The 17,248-nt window shown below is 47.7% G+C and overlaps 1 protein-coding gene across 4 annotated transcripts in view; it reads left to right on the top strand.

The window, feature by feature from the left end:
- The window catches only part of STAU2 (staufen double-stranded RNA binding protein 2), a 236,053-nt gene extending 219,037 nt beyond the window's left edge, over positions 1–17,016 (top strand). For 2 of the 4 annotated variants that reach the window (XM_028158728.2, XM_054708698.1), the window contains exons 13-14: positions 14,636–14,724; positions 15,845–17,014. In XM_028158728.2, coding sequence (XP_028014529.1) covers positions 14,636–14,724; positions 15,845–15,938 — 183 coding nt within the window. In that variant the 3' untranslated portion in view covers positions 15,939–17,014. Of the gene's footprint in view, positions 1–14,635; positions 14,725–15,844 lie in introns of all 4 variants that reach the window. The other 2 variants (XM_028158725.2, XM_008150332.3) reach the window with 2 other exon arrangements.
- The last annotated feature ends 232 nt before the right edge of the window (positions 17,017–17,248 follow it).

Genomic DNA, 17,248 nt, shown 5'->3' with positions numbered 1-17,248 from the left:
GGAATCTGTCTAGTGACTCAAACTCGAGTTAAACTCGTGTGCATTGTGGGGGGTTCAGTGGAGGTGCACACACATAGGGTGAGCTCCCGCTCTGCTAGGTTCTTGGTATAAAAACACAAGTGAGAAGAAACGGCCTATAGCTTCGTAACGCTCCACCTCAACCGGGGTAGCCAGGCAAACAGGGAATGTTAGCATTACGTAGAAAGCACTAGGTGCCGCCCTAGCTGGTGTGGCTCAGTGGATAGAGCATCAGCCTGCGGACTGAAGGGTCCCGGGTTCGATTCCCGTCAAGGGCACATGCCTGGGTTGCAGGCTTGATCCCCAGTAGGGGGCGTGCAGGAGGCAGCCAATCAATGATTCTCTCTCATCATTGATGTTTCTGCTCTCTCTCCCTCTCCCTTCCTCTCTGAAATCAATAAAAATATATTAAAAAAAAAAAAAGAAAGTCCTAGGTGTCCGCATAGAACAGACTCTTGGCCCAAGTAAAAGCCTTGGCTGGTTTCCCGAAGATGTCTGAGCTGGATCTGAAAGTGAACGTCAGCGAGGTTCAGAAAGGTGGGGAGGCCCTGGGCTTCCTAGTCTCACCTCTTCCTGCCCCCACTTCCCATCTCTCACCCTTGGCAGCCAGTAATCTGTCCCCCATCTCTTTGCTTTGGTCACTTTGAGAATGTGACATAAACGGGATCGTACAGTGAGGGACCTTTTGCAGTTGGCTCTCTCCACTCGGCCTAAAGCCCGGGAGGTCCATCAGGTTGTGTGTACCCATCGTTCCTCCCTTTCTGTTGCTGAGTGGTCTTCCCTGGCTCCGTGGTGTGGGTGTATCCTGGTTTAATGTTGTGGGAGATTCTGGTTGTTTCCAGTTTCTAGCGATTACAGATAAAGCCGCTGTGAACATTTCTGAGCAGGCTGAGTGTGCACATCAGTTCTCTGTTTCTCTGGGTCAGAGGACCGAGAGTGTGACGGCTGGGTTGTAAAGTTTACATTGTAGTTTTTTTATGAAACTGCCAAGCTCTTTCCCAGAATGGCGGGGACATTTTACATTCCCATCAAAAGTGTAGGAGAGAACCAGCTTCTCTGAACCGTCCCCAGCATTTGGTGGCGTTGCCACTCTTTATCTGCGCTGTTTTAAAGGTTTGTGGTGATACTGCGGTCTGAAAGGCAGGTGATGTTGAGCATCTTTTTGTGTGTCTATTTGCCATCGCCAATCCTCTTTAGTGAACTGCCTCTTTCTGCCCTGGGCCTATCCTCCTAGTGGGTTATTTGCTTCTTACTGTTGAGTTTTGAGAGTTCTTTCTAGATTGTAGTTAGTTACTAGTGCTCTGTCACATATGAGGTCTGTCACTTGTTTTTTCATTCTCTTACAGGATCATTAACAAAACGAGGTTTTTAAAGAAATTTTTTTAGAAAAGGAATAAGGCTGTTTACTGGCTCAGTTTCTTTCTTTTTTTTTCTGCCTCAGTTACTTACTTAGGATTTAGGGTGAATCTTACCCCAGTCTGACTGGAGGTGGGGTGCAGACTCCACAGAAACCCCTGTCTTTGTTGTCTCTGATATTCTCACAGGCTCTTCCTGCTTTGAGTGAAACCAAATGGACACAGAAAAAATAAGGTTCTAGATTTTTATAAAGTCCTATACTCCTAGTTATTTCCCTATAACTTCTGACTTCTTTCTTTCTCAGTGGATAAGGAAGTTGGTTTGTCCTTAATGAAGATTTGGTTCTTTTTTTGTTTTGTTTTGTCAACCCACACCCAAGGACATTTTTTCCATTGAATTTTTTTTTTTTTTTAGAGTGAGAAAGAGAATGGAAGGGAGGGATGGAGGGAGAGAAAGAGAGAAACATCAATGTGAGATGTCGGGCCTCCTGCACATGCCCCAACAGGGGCCAGGGATCGCACCTGCAACCCTTCAGTGCATGGCCAGCACTCTAACCACTGAACAACACTTTGTCTTTTAAGAACCCAGCCTCTCCCTCCCCCACCAGAGTGCAAAGGGCTGAGAACTGTCCTGTGAGGCATCTTGCATGAAGACACTATGAGAATGCTGTAGGCGCTACAGTTACCAATACAAATAAGGTTCAGCCTGCTTTATTCTGGGGACTCACAGTTTAGTGTGGGGAGACAGATGTGCAGATGCCTTAGCAAGTGAGTGCAATAACACGGTGTCACTTGTGGTAGAAACTAATGACTCACCCCCCACCTGCGTCCTCTTTTTCTCAGCTCACAGCCAGACTTGGTTACCCAACCTGGAATTTGGGGGAGGGGGCAGGGAGCGGTCATGGAGTTAGGTGTAGTCTTGTCACTGGGTGTAGGCATGTCAATAGAGTATGAAGGCTTCTAGTCCTTATTCATAAACTCCTCCCACGCACGATCTTCCATTTTATTTTCCCATCCACTGGCTGAATGGAGAGGACCATAATGCTGGCCTAGAGGAGGGCAGAGTCACAAGATGGAAAGGGTCTGAGTTCCTGATTGACCAGGGACCACTGCCCAGGAATAAACATGCTGTTGAGCTTTCCCTGAGCATTGAGATTCTGGGGTATTTGTTTAGCAATTCACTTACCTTGGCTAACACACAGAAATCCTAAGTCCCTACTCCATTCCAGATACAGGAAGGCTTCATAGAGGAGGTCCCTCATCCCACATTGCATCTCAGATACCATAAATACGACTTACTTTTACTGATCAGGGTATTGCCTTCTTACTTTTTGTGCATGTACTCAGTCATTAATTTTTCTCTTTTGAAATGTTGGTCACCATTATTTGGCTAACAATACTAGTTACACAAAGGACTATAGTGACATGCTATCAAATTCTGAAAAGCTTATTGCTTTTAGCACCTGCCCCTCTTTCAGCAAATCCTTCTGGCCTTTTGATAACTTAATTCATATCCTTTCCACATATTTATCCAAAAGGCAGCCTTTAAGTTCTGGCACGGTCACCCACTCCCCCTCCTCAGCTTTGATACCACCAGATGCTAGAGGGAAAACATTTGCGATATGCCTACAATCTATTTCAATATATAATTCTATCCAATTGAATGTCAGGCATTTCTAAAGAATGCTGCTGGCTGGCCTAATGTCCCTTTCCCAAGTTCAGGTTTTGATTTGAAATTGCATATTGGAATGCCTCATGTTGCAATTTGCCCCAAATTTATAAAGCTATCACAGATTCTCTCTCCTATCTATCTTGCCCCTTAAAAGATTAACCAGTAAGAATGCAGTTTAACATGATATCATCAGAAAGAAAAAGAAGAAAATCTGCTTTTGAAAGGGAATGTACCCGCAGGCAAAAAAAGAATTCTCTGTCTCATAATACATGTTGGGAACTGCCAGTTGTCATGTTACAGCTTAAGACGGATTAGGGTTCCATCACTGACAGTCCTGTGAATCCTTATAATTTCCATCTTCATCTGCAGCCAAGCAATTAGGGGAAAAAAAAAACCACCCTGTGTTTGGATACATTAGAATGTGTTAACTGTCTTACAACATGAGCCATTTCTTGAAGCAACTTAGGAGAAATTTTTACTAAAGTATTTGGCAGACCCAAAGCATATCCCCAAAAGTATACTAAATAATTTCTGATTTGGGGCTGAAGATATGAGAAGGGGACCATTTGTGATCATAATTATTTAAACAAAATAATTGTCTTTCTTTGATTATATTGTCTTAATGAAGATGTTCTTAAGAAATCAGGATACCAGGTGTGTGTGTGTGTGTGTGTGTGTGTGTGTGTGTGTGTGTGTGTGAGGTGGTTAACTATAGATTTAAAAAATTACTTTCAATGGAGTTTCTAAAAATTACCAAATGAAGTGTGATATATATTACTAGTGATGTGCTTCTCTTTCCATTGTTATGAGCAAAAGAAGATAATTTACATCTTGAATTCTGAAGTGACTTTTCATTTCTGCTAGTTTGAAAATATTAAGACTTTCTAGAAAAAAATTAAAGTTGATTCCAATAAAATTGCTTTCAAAGTTGTAATACTATAATTGGCATGAATTAAATTTACAACATATGAGAACCACCCCCATTGGAAACCTACCATGCCATTTAACTTTCTTCATTTGAAAAACCATTTAGCAGTTACTTTCTCCAGCTCAGTAATTAGTCTTTAATCATTAAATGAATGGTTACTTCTAGGTTTCAATGAATGGGGAAAATGATCTCCCTAATTTCCATAGGAAACTTCTGAGAATGAATAAAACTCAGAGGTAGCTAGATATTCTTGAAAATGGTTGCTGTTTTTAATCATTCATTAAAATTTTTTTTAGTCATTCCATCAATAAGTATTTATTGAGCCTGTATTACTCTGGGTGCCGAGTATTTAGCAATGAACAAAACAGACACAGCTCTGCCCTCATGGAACTCACATTCTGTTGGGCCACATGGACAATAAACTTGTAAATGGATAAATATATAATAAAATGTTAGAGACACTGGCACTACAACTTAGGCAGTGTGAGGAGCTGTGAGAATGTCAGGCCAAGAGTGGGTGGTGCAGTTGGTTTAAGTCCAGTGGGGGTGGCGAGGGATGACATCTGAATGAAGCGAGGGCCAGCCGCATGAAGAACTCGGACAAGAGCCCCAGTTCTAGGAAAAAGCGTATGAAAGCCCCTGAGACAGGAATGAGTCAGGGTCTTCAAAGAGCAAAGAGGCTTGGGGGAGTGTGGGAGACGGCAAGACTGGAGCTGTAGACGGGGTGGGGTCACATAGGCCTCCGGGGCCCAAGTCAGAAATTGGGGTTCTGTTCTAAGACCAATGAGAAGCCAGTGGAGGGTTTAGAGCAGGGCTGGGACCTGTCCTTCCCCTCCCACACCATCTCTGGATGTATTCGGAGGAGAGGCTTTAAGGGGCAGGGGCAGCCACAGGTTGCTGAGTTGGGAAGCTTCGGCGTGAGTCTTGCTGAGAAATGACGGTAACTTGGGCTCAGTTGGCCGCAGAGCAGGTGGTGAGCAGTTAGGTTCTGGATGCATTTCAAAGAAGAGACAACAGAACTCACTAATGGCTTGACGTGGGAGGTGAGAGAGAAAAGAAGTGAGCGAGGTTGATGACTAGGAATTTTTGCCTGAGCAACTGATGGAATGAGAGTTCCATTTCCCGGGGGAGAAGTGGAGTCTGTGTGGGGTCTACACAGGAGGTGCCTGGGAACCCCCGCTTGGGAGGACCCCACAACAGGGGCTTTGCCCAAGACTTTCAAGGTGGCACATCCTGGAATGGAGGACCAGAGCAGGCCTCTTCTACCTGCAGGTGAAGCACTGGCCAAACTCAAAGGTGACAGAAGCCAAAGTCCCAAAGACTTAGGTTTCGAGGAGACGGTAACTATCCCCTGTATTCCTGGGAGGTAAACCGGGGGGCAGGAGAGCCTTCTCTCACATGGCTACATACAGCCCAGCCCTGTGTATCCCATGGCATAGTGACCACAGAGCCCGCAGGTGGGGGTGTAAGAGGAGGAGAGAGAACCTCGATGGAGAGAGGCTTTGGCGATGCCTGCAGTGGAATGTTGGGCGCAACAGAGAAAGATGTGTACCTAAAGCCCTCATGTATTGGCTCAGTGGTTGAGCATCAACCTATGAACCAGGAGGTCACAGTTCGATTCCTGGTCAGGGCACATGCTGGGCTGTGGGCTCCATCCCCAGTAGGGGGCGTGCAAGAAGCAGCTGATCAATGATTCTCTCTCATCATTGATGTTTCTATCTCCCTCTCTCTCTCCCTTCTTGTCTGAAATCAATAATATATATATATTTAATATAAACATATATATTTAAAGCCCTTATGTATTAAACACCATGGTATGAGCCAGGCATTAACCCCTCGGACAATCCAGTTGCAGTAAGTGGTGTAGTCTCCGGCTTACAGGGGATGAGAAGGAGGCTCAGGGAGTTACAGGAACTTGCATGAAGACACGCAGCTGGTCTGCCGTCCAGCTGGCACTTTAATCTGGGCCTGACCACACTCCAAATGCCATGCCCCTTCCCCTTCCTTGCCCAGATGACAGGGAGAGTGTATTAGTTTTATCTTGCTGCTATAACACAACACTAATGTATCACCTCAGAGTTCTGTAGGTCCGAAGTCAGAGCGGGAGGAGTCTCCCTGGGCTAAAAGCAAGGTGTCAGCAGTTCTTGGAGGGGAGGGGCGTCTGGGATCAAATTGATCTTGCCTTTCCCAGCTCCTAGAGGCAAGGACATTCTATGGCTTAATTTTCCCTTCCCCCGCCTTCAAAACTAACCACCTTGCATTTCTTTGACCATTCCCCGCCCCCCCCCCCCCCCCCCCCCCCGCCACATTTTTCTGACCAAAGCCAGGAAAGCCTCTCCGATTTTCAGGTGTGATTAGATTGAACCCGCCCGGATAATCCAGCATAATCTCTCCATCTCAACGCTCATACCTCAGTCCCATCTGCAGAGTCACTGTGGCCACGTGAGGCAGCCTGTTTTGATGCTGGGGACCAGCACATGGACACTCCGGGGGCATGGTCTTGCCAATTGCAGGCATGCTTGCTTGCTTCAATGCCATGTTGTAAATGCCGTTACAAAGGGGAATTTCTGTTGAATCAAAAGTAATTAGAGGGCAACACAGGAACTTAAAAAGGAAAGACATTGGTAAGACAGAAGGCTTGTGGTTAGAGGAAGACAGGGCAGCGTGGAGGCTGCTGCTCGAATTTATTCTGAACACACTGGGAACATTTCTTCCCACAGCTAATCCTGCGGTAAATTCGACTCTTTTATTGTCAAGGCTGACAGCTCCATGGATTACCCAGTGTAAGAGCCTGACCGAGGAATAGAGGTGAGGGCCAAATCCGTAGCTCACGTGCCCAATTTTGTACTAATTCCCCACATTCTAGAGTCAAATTCCTGTTCTTGCCCGGCCGGTGTGGCTCAGTGGTTGAGCATTGACTCACCATTCCCCGTCAGGGCACAGGCCCAAGGGGCGTGCAAGAGGCAGCTGATGGATGTTCCACTTTCACATTGATGTCTCTCTCTCTCCCTCCCTCTTCTTTCCTCTCTCTCTGAAAATCAATTTTAAAATCTTAAAAAAAAAAGGAAAAAAGTATGAATGCCACATTCAGACATGTGTGGTTACCATTGACTTTAATGGGAACAGACTGTTTCTGGGATTTAGGCTATGAAATCGGTGGGGAAAGTGTGAAATGGAAAAACAGGAAATAAAAGGATCCATTGGACATCTTGTTCAAAGACTCCAAAATGCTGTGTGTCATTAGGGGATGAGTTTAAATTCGCATTTTGCTAATGAAGACCATTGTCATCTCTCAAAGAATGACTTAATCCTGCTACCCTGCCATTACCAACGAGTCATTCTTTTTTTAATAAAACATTTTTTATATTTAAAAATATAAGTATATTTTTAAGAGGGAAGTTAGAAATTACAGAAACGGCTGGAAAGGCTCCCCTCCGTTTTGTGGACACACACACACACACACACACACACACACACACACGGGACACTTGGGAACCCAAACCAACAGGCGTGGAAAGTATCTCGTTGGCGTCGTGTTTCTGGCATTGCTATAACTACGCGCCAAACAAGTGACACATGAAATGGTGGCGACATCTGTTCTAGAACCTGTGGGGCTTTACTCACAAAACAGTTGTAAAATGTTTTGGGGGACAAAAATATTTCTGTGTATCTATGCAGACGCTCTCCCCTATGGGAAACACACACACACACACACACACACACACACACACACACACACACGTATACACAAGGTTGCGCTGAAAAGGAAGAAAAGAAAAGGAAATATCCATTTCTTTAAAATACGTTCCTTTTTCTCCTCTTAAATGAAGCTGCATGTGTTGCTTTAAAGATACCTTTTTTTTTTTTTTTTTTTGGTTGTTTAAATCCCACAACATGTAAATTGTCACAGAGCTCAAGTTCAGGATTCCGGTGGGTAGGCTGTGGTAACGTACGAGTGGATGCTGAGCGAGTTTGTTTTGATTTGGTAGGAAAACATTTTCTGGCCTTGGACATGAAATCATTAGCTGTCTATTTGTTTATGGCCACCGCCGAATGGAAGTTTCTGGGTACTTGTGTTAGTGTATCTTTGAAATTCTCGCATGCACAGTGTGTGGGAAGTCACACACGTGGGTTTAAGCATCCTTCAGGATGTTCCTCATTAAGGAACCCAGTTACCTCCTTCCCACGACTCCCAGATGCCTTCACGCCGGCCGCCCCGCAGACTGTCCCTGCCCGAGGGGGAGCTGCGGGCAGGGCCCCGTTATCTGTTCCCCTCCCGTGGGAGACGGTCACTTGTTCCTCAGTCAGGAGGGCCAGCTGATTTTCCCCTCGCAGAGTGTCCTTTAATATTAGGTAGCATACTTGCAATATGGTCTCTCTTCTTTATTTTTTAAGCACCTGGCCTCTAGCAGGTAACAGTTTATTCGGTTCGTTTGAACTCGGGGATTTTGCTAATTTTACCGTCTTCTGGGCGGATTTGGAAGTACAGGGGGACATTTCTGTGGACGGTTCAGCGTTGGTGTTTGTTCCCATAGCCCCTCCATCGCACATTGTTCCTTGAAATGGCTGGTGCTGGCTCCTGCTGAATGGGAAGTGGCTGTTTCAGGCGTCGCCGCGTAATCCTACGGTGGGCATCGGAAAGTGGCCCAGCTCACCCCAGGGAAGTGTTTAATCTGTAAGGGGTCTTTTCTGGGAAAGTGGTGGAGGGTGACTTGGGGGTGAGGGTGGCGCTGTGACAAGGGGAGAAGGGGAGGGGTCTGTCCGAACCTCCCTGTGAGAGGAGGCACCTGGTGGGCAGCCCCAGCCCCGCTCCCCTCACTTAAACACCCAGGGCTTCTCGCTCGCTCGCTCTAAATCAGCCACACTCATTGCCCGCGTTCACTGTCCATTTCACCTTCGCACACCCAGCACCTGCACTCACTGTGCACCCCGCATCCCACCACCCCGCCACGCCCTGGAGCTCCGTCTCCCTCCTGCCAGCAACCCCAGGACGTGAGAGAGGAAAACTCCTCCTGGAACAATAGAGGGGGGAGGCTCGCCAAGGGAGCGTACCAGACACTGGGTACCCTCGGGAGGTTAAGAAATGGTGAATCATGTCCTTGGGTAATTCTAAGTGACAAAATAATTACTGTAGCAATTTCGTTGTAGCCCAAACTGCAAGTGTTACCGAAGTGCTGAACTAAGCCCCCGAGGTCAACCCAGGGTCTGCACCAAGGCTGGAGGCTGGGAACTGACCATGTCACCCCGCAAAATAATAAATCCCTTTTCTAGAAAAGGAAGATAATTGCATGAGCTCAGCTCCAGTCGCTGTTGTGTGGGGAGTGACTAATAGACGGAGCGTGGAGGAGGTGGAGGAAGAGCGACTTTGCAATCATGACGGGGAAAGGAGCTGCGCTGACATCGGGCAGGTGACTGTGAGCCGGGCTTCGGTTTGGATGGAATAAAGTGAGGTGATGATCGAGAATGTGGGCTGGGTTCCAAGCTCTGCTCTGCCCCTGACTAGCTGTGTGACCTTGAATTCCCGATGGGCAGGCTGGCCGACCTGGCTGGGCTGTGCTAACATCTGAGCTCACCAGGCCCAGCGCCGGGTCTCACGGCGGTGGCGGAGCGTCATGCTCACGAAATGGCAGCACCGGCTGTTTACAGAGAAGATAAACGGCCTTCCCGGCCTTTTGTAAACTAACGAGAAGTCTTCTCATAGTTATAAGCGATTGTCCTCAGGCTTATCAATAAGCGGTGGGTTGCATTATCTCACCGGATAGATAAGAGAATGTTATTTGGAAACCTCGAAGCATACCTGTGGAGGGAAGCAGCTGGGCAGGAATTCGGAAAATCCGTCCATGGCACCGCGTGAAAGAGCACGCCGCCCGTCCGGCCTGAAGGACATTCTTTGCGGGGTGACAGGCATTCTGACGGTGCCCGGGGACCTGCCTGCCATGCTGATAAAATCATCCAGGAGGTTTTGCAAGATCTGAAACATTGAACGTGCGCCGCGCCTGAGACCTGGCCTTTATCTCCTGTGCGCATCTCTTCTTGGGTGGGAGAGAGCAGGTGACCCGGGTCTGGGGCTCAGTGAAGCAAGAAATGTGGCTCCTGGTATTCAGGCAACCCTGGGAACCAAGTCTTCAAAAATGTGGTTTCGGTTGCCGCTTGGGCCCTATTGGGAAGAGAACAGGACCGAGAAGCCCTGGGGCACCCAGGGGTCTCGTTCAGCAGTACCACCCGCACATTTCCATTTCCGGGCACCGAGTCGCCTTCCGTAATAATCCATCTGGGAAGAGATGGATAAAAATCTGCATTCCTGCCAGCAATTCACGTATGAATGGGTCAGAACAAAATAGCTGCTCAAAGCTGTTGACTACAGAAAGAGCCCTACGTCCATCGGGCCGCGCCGTGGAGTGGTGCTCCCCGGAAAGGCCAATCCCTGCTCAGCACCCAGTGGCCTGGCTCTGCACTCCGTACACGTGTGCACGCGGCGGGACTCGGAGCTAAGGTTCACGTGACAAGCTCACAAGAATGCCCGCACCTGCACGACTGTCCTCAGCGTAGTGGCCTGGGGAAGCCGCCCGGCCACCTCCGCATTTCAGGACTTAAAGGGAACTCCAAGGCCAGCTAATTGGGTCTAAATGAGAGTCAAATCTCTCTGCAAATTCCTTTGTTGGGGAGGGGAATTGTCCACATCTAAGTCTTTGGAGGGTGAATTTAATTTTTGAAGGAAACATCCCTCAAAACTAAGTCTACGGAAAGAACTATTACCATTTGCAACAGCCTGGAGGGACCTGGAGAGTATCATGCTAAGCAAAATCAGCCAGTCAGAGAAAGACAAGTATCACATGATCTCACTCACCTGTGGAATCTAATGGACAAAATAAACTGATGAACAAAACAGATCCAGAGACATAGAAGCATGGAACAGACTGAGGAATCTCACAAGAAAGGTGTGGGAAGGTGGGTGGGCAGGAAGAAATCAACCAAAGGACTTGTATGCATATAGGCATAACCCATGGACACGGACAATAGGGTGGTGACGGCCTGGGGAGGGCCCTAGAAGGGGTCCATGGGGGGAAAGAGGGACATATGTAATAATGTCAACAACAAAGATGAAAAAAAAGTCCGCTCAGTAAGGTAAATGGTCGGGACGGACAAATTCAAAAGAAGGCAGGGCCACAGAATGACGGCACGGTCTGCTCCAGTGACCCAGTGACCCAGTGACCCGCGGTGGTTCTGAGAGGTGATGGATTCCAGAAGCACCTGGAGAACGGACGCCCTCACACTGCGGGGTGGCCTCGGCCTCGCTGAGGGCGGAGAGGCCAGGCCTTTAAACGTGTGCGTGCTCTTGGCGCAGAAAGTCAGTTTCTAGGAGTTTGTCCTAAGGAAATTACTGAGATGGTACGCGGAGATTTGACTGCTGGGAAGCTTGGTGTCGTGCTAATAACTGCTGAACACTTGGGGGTGGCCTGCAGGGCCAACGGTAGGGAATGGGTGTTTCTGTTGCTGTGGAGCGCTGCTCATGTTCTCTGAAAAAGGGCAGGTTACCCCACAGGCTCAGGTGCAGTCCAGCCTGTAGTAGGTCCCTATGGAGAGGGGATGGGGCGGGGGATGGGAAGGCAGACACCAAGCTGCGAATGGCGGGTGGGATTGTGACTGTTTTCACTTCTTTATTTTGCTTGTCTTACAAATATTATGATTTTTTTTTTCTGTAATGAAAAACTCTTTCTTATAGTAAAGGGATAAAATGAAACGTCAGCGAGGGGAAGGGGGCCCTGCTGTCCTTAAAGAGGAAGTATGATGTGCCTGTATTCGTTTGTTAGAGTCGCCGTCACAAAGCACCGCACACGGAGTGGCTTCATCAGCAGACACGCATTGTCTCACAGTTCTGGGGGCCAGAAGTCCAAGGTCACCGTGTCGGGGGGGTTGGTTCCTTCTGAGCCTGAGAGAGTGGGAATCTCTTTCCCGCCTCCCTCCTGCTTCCGGCGGTCTGTGGGCTATATCCTTGGCGTGCCTTGGTTTCTGCTACATCACTCCAGCCCCTGCCTTCCTCGTCACACAGTGTTCTCGCCGTGTGTGCGTCTGTGTCCACATTCCCTTTTTTATAGGGGCATTGGTCATATTAGAGCGGGGCCCACCCTACCCGAGGATGACTTCATCTTAATTGGTTACATCTGCCGTGACCCTATTTCCAGATAGCGCCTCATTTTGAGGTACTAGGGGTTAGGGCTTCAACATACAAACGTGGGGGCGGACACAGCTCAACCAATACCAGTGCCCTGATGAGATAGGCATGCTGCTCCTACCCAGCCGAGGTTAGTGCCTACCTGCCACCACAGCCTTTGCCAGCTGCTGTGCAGTAAGAGCTTGGACCAAGGTCAGGAGTAGTGGGGTGGGGCGCCGACATCCCCGAGGACTCCAGGTTCAAAGAGATACATAATGGTGAAAACGGGGGGGCCTGAGCCCAGCTCCTCCCTGCCCAGGGTGCCCAGCAGGGCGGCGGACCTGCCTGGGCATTCAGCTCAGCACCTCTGAGCTGGGGAGACAGGGCAGAGACTTGACAGGAAGAATAGTCTAACCTAAAAGAAAAGCACCATTGGGTTGGATATAGGAGTTGTGATTTAAAAATAGAAAGAAAGACCAGGAGAGGAGGGAGACAAAAAGATTACGTACATGCCACAAAAATCCGCACACAGATATTTTATAGCAGCTCCATTCCTAACACCCAAAACTTGGAAGCAACCGAGATGTCTCTCAATGGATGAATGGATAAGCTGTGGTACGTCCACACAATGGAATATTACTCAGTGGTTAAAAAGAGAGGAGGTATCCAGCCATAAAAAGACATGAAAGAACCTAAAATGCATATAACTCAGGGAAAGAAGCTCATCGGAAATGATGTACTGTATGATTCCAACTGTATGACATTCTCGAAAAGGCAACTATAGAGACTGTTACAAAATCTGTGGTTGCCATGGATCTGGGGGGATAAGGAAAAGGGGTGAATAGGTGGCATGTAGGAAACTGTCAGGGTAGTGAAAGCATTCTGCATGGCACTGTAATGGTGGGCACATGACATTATGCATTTGTCAAAACCCATAGAATGGCCCAGATGGTGCGGCTTGGTGGTTGAGCGTTGACCTATGAACCAGGAGGTCATGGTTTGATTCCCAGTCAGGGCACATGCCTGGGTTGTGGGCTCGATCCCCAGTAGGGGGCATGCAGGAGGTAGCCGATTAATGAGTCTCTCTCATCGTTGATGTTTCTATCTCTCTATCCTTCTTCCTTCCTCCCTGAAATCAATACTATATATATATATATATATATATATATATATATATATATATATATATTTTTTTTTTTTATAAAAAACCACACACACATAGAATATACAGCACAAAGAGAGAACCCTAATGTCAACTGTGGGCTTCAGTTAATGATAATGTATCACTCTTGTGTCATCACTTGTAACAACCGTCTTGTGCCAATGCAGGCTGTTAATAATAGGTGACATTGTGTTAGGGTGGGGGAGGGGTGTCCGGGACCTCTGTACTCCCTCCTCCATTTTTCTGTAAACCTAAAACTGCTCTCAAAAAATAAAGTCTATTAATTTAAAAACCAAAAGGGTATATTACGATAAAGAAATGTCAAAGGGATCACGCACTTGTCAGCTACCCACAAGGGGTCCCTGGCAGATAAAAGTCGGGGCAATTGCAAGAGTTAGCTCTTTCTCTGAGGCAGTTGAGAAGACACAGATGACCAAAGTGTGACCCAGCAGGATGCCCCAGAGTCACGCACCCCTGGCTGCTCACACCTCTCTCAGACTCAACAAAGCCCTTCTGGTGGGGCTTAACGGGAGGGCGGGGGGTGCGGAGGAGGGGAATGACCAAATTCTTATTCCAAGAAATAACAGTTTGGAACATGCACAAGAGTGTCAACGAGTTATGTAGATCTTATCAGCATCGCATTTTTGGTGCCTCCCAGCTATCCAGCGAGGCTCCGCCAGCCTGTCAGCGCCCGTCAGCGTCCCACGCATCGCGGGCCTATCGGCACCTTGGGAGGCCGTGCCACGGCCGGGCCTGCCTCCCCAGGGCCCCAGGAGGAGGGGGATTTCAGGATATACCACCACACCATGCCCTCCGTTTGCTCGAGCGTCCTGCTCTCTCGGCTCCCATTCTGTGACTTGGTTAGGGCCCACGGTCTGTAAAATGGAGCAATACCTTTGAAGCTAATTTCGGAAAGAGGATCCGGGTTTGGAAAAGTCTGATGTTCTCACATCCGAAGGCAGAGAATGTGTAGTTTCAGTAAAGCGAGGAGAAATTATACAGAGTCACCATCCAAGTGTGTTACGCTTATAGGGGCGTTTCCACATTTGCAGATAAAACATTGTGATTTTATAGAACTATGGACCAGGGATGAGGCGTGAGGCGTGCGGAGGTTGCCCTCTCCACCTCCCGCACCCCACGCCAGAAATACAGCTCTCACAGTAGACACGTTACCGCCTTTCAGATGTAATATGGCTAAGCGATGCAGCAAACCATTTATTTAGACGAATGCAAGTGACAGCCTTTCCTATATATGGTATGTCAGCTGTCCTTTACAATTGCCTGTTTATGACATTGAAGTCAGCGAATGGATCTGCTTGTTAGTGTGTGTGTTTGTTTTCATTTCTAGGCAGCTTTAAGTGCCTTGAAACAATTTTCTGAGCAAGGACTGGATCCAATGGAAGGGACAATGAATATTGACAAAAGCTCTCTTGAAAAGTGAGTAAACCTTCTGTCGTATTCTCACATTTATCATTTTGTCGCTGTACATGATAAGGCAAAAAACTCAAGACACTGACACCCGTATCTCACAAAATTATTCATAATACGGTTAAATGTAAATAAATGAGAAACCGCACATATGGTCATATTCATTTCTACAGTCTGACTGTGAAAGTTTTAACCTGCTAAAAGGTTATATTATGCCTGCATTTTAGTGCCTCTGTTGGAAATATTCATGTATTTTAGAGACTGGCAAAACGAACCAAAAAATTGTGTTCACTTCACACTGTTGGGCATTTTCTGGCTGAACCACTTTCTGAGTGAAAATTTCTGAGTTTGACACATTCCTGCCAAGTTGTGGGCACCACAGAGAGAAAAGGAAAGGAAGGTGAGAGGGGACCCTCCCCTCGGCAGCATTTGTCTTTCGCGTTGTTGTACGAAACACAAGCACACGTGGCCACGAAAGTGTGGCTCCCCGGGGCTTTCAAGGCAGAAATGCAGGGGTAGTAAGTATTTCTGAAATCCAGCTCAGAGCTTTGTTCATGCTATTGAACTGCAGCTCTTGTCTGAGACTGGATTTTAGGTCTCTCCAGAGACCCAATTTATAGTAAAGAAATTGAACGCAATTACATTTACATAGCGGAATCCAAACTCTCTGAGAGCAGTAATCACAGCAGGTGAGGTTTCAGAACACACACAGGAGAGAACGTTTCTAGGATGAAAAAAAATAAAATAGATAACCCAGGACATAAAAACCAGATATGCTGATCCTACAGTTAAGGAAGCAACTCCCTCCCCCTTCCCCCCCCCCAACCCCCGCCCAAACCAGCCTTTGCTCATTCATATTTAGAAGGTGAGAGCGCGAGAAGAAAACATTTGGTACACAGACGTGGCATTTTAAGTTGTCTATAGATTGGCAACCATTTATAAGCTAATTTAATCAAAACCGTTTCCACATGATCTCATCAGGAGACTATCTGAACATAAATATTGTTGTTTCACTTTAAAATGTCACTTTGGTGGTGACCTTTGCATCCCGTGTGCCATCTGCTAATAAACATGTCTGAAGTTGTGCAACCCTGCCCCTTCAGCTCTTGTTCATGTATTAATCTTCCAGACAAGGCCAGCATCTGGGAGAGAAGGCGGACAGTAACCAGACACACCCGGGCCCCATCGCTCAGGACTGCAAGAAATCAAAGTCCGTCATCTAGCAGCTCCCAGAACCACGGCAGCCACCGCATCCTTATAAACCTGTCAGCACGCATGAGGGTGTCTGTGTTCAAGGAAATGAATGACTAATACCCTTCTTTGAGTCTTATGTGAAGACAACGCTATTCTAACACACGAGATAATATACGTAGTCCTGTTTATTCAACTGGGGGCGGGGAGGGGGATAAAACTTTGCGCATTTCCCTTGGAACTTGAGATCAGATCGTAACTCATGTGTCCAGAGGCAGCAGACATCCGATCCTGCTACTGGGGCTCACGATAGCAATGAATGAACCGTGTTAGACACAGAGGTGACGCTTTCCCATGATCGACAGGGAAACGGGGTCTGGTCCCGTGGTTCCGGTGGTTTCTCTCGTGGCGCTTGTGTTCCGTTCTCTTCGCTCTCGTTTTAAATAATGCTTGACGATTCACCAGTCTCCCAATGACGTGCTGTGGAATGTGATGGTCGTTGTCTTCATATAGAGTCACGCAGTTTCTCTTTCTCCGCAGGTCTTTGTAATCTTCATCCTATATCCGTGTGAATAACTTTAAGGCGCACACACTACTCAAAGATGTATGCCAACAAACATTGGTTTCAATCGGGTCGGATATTTAATTAAAACTCTGAAATCACGTTAGGATCAACTAGTTCCAATAGACTCCAGGAATTTAAAAACAAAACAAAAAAAACACACAACAATCGCTCACTTGTGGGTTTTGAGCTCCGTAAAGTTCTCAGCCACCCAGGAGGCGTCTTGCCTCCGCCCACCATTTCTCTGGGTCCCGCGTCCTGTGGCGGAAATCGCACCCACCCCCATTCGTGTCTTGTAGCCACTCACTGTTTGCATCAAGAGTGTTTTTAATAACTGCCTCTGGACTGGGGACAGGGAGGAGGACCCACACCGATGCTGTCCCTGGCGGGGAAGGGGGAGCCTGTGGACAAGCCGTCGGAGTCTAGCCAGCTTGTAGCCAGCCACGCTCGGGGCCAGCATGTCGGGATCCAGCGTGTAGCAAATGCAGTAAAAATTTGGTCGGTTTCTGTGTGAAGTGTGGTTACTGTCGTTCTTTCGTTCCCTGGCTCTCGTTTCTTTACGAATCACCCCGGTGAGACCCGGGCCAAAGGCCACCCCCCGGCCCAGGCACCCTGCTCAGCCTGGGCCCCCGAGGACGCCCGGTCGCCCGGTCGCTGGCCGCATGTATCTGCGAAACTGCAGAACACCTCCCGGTGACTCGCGCCCGGCCGCTCACGTCATCTCATTGTTCAGGCTTTCTCCGTATTGATCTGCGGGTGTTGTGAAATGGGAAAACACTC

The sequence above is a fragment of the Eptesicus fuscus genome, chromosome 19 (assembly GCF_027574615.1).
Source record: "Eptesicus fuscus isolate TK198812 chromosome 19, DD_ASM_mEF_20220401, whole genome shotgun sequence".
Lineage (NCBI taxonomy): Eukaryota > Metazoa > Chordata > Mammalia > Chiroptera > Vespertilionidae > Eptesicus > Eptesicus fuscus.
Note: the sequence above shows the minus strand (reverse complement) of the source record. Positions and strands in the feature narration are given on the sequence as shown.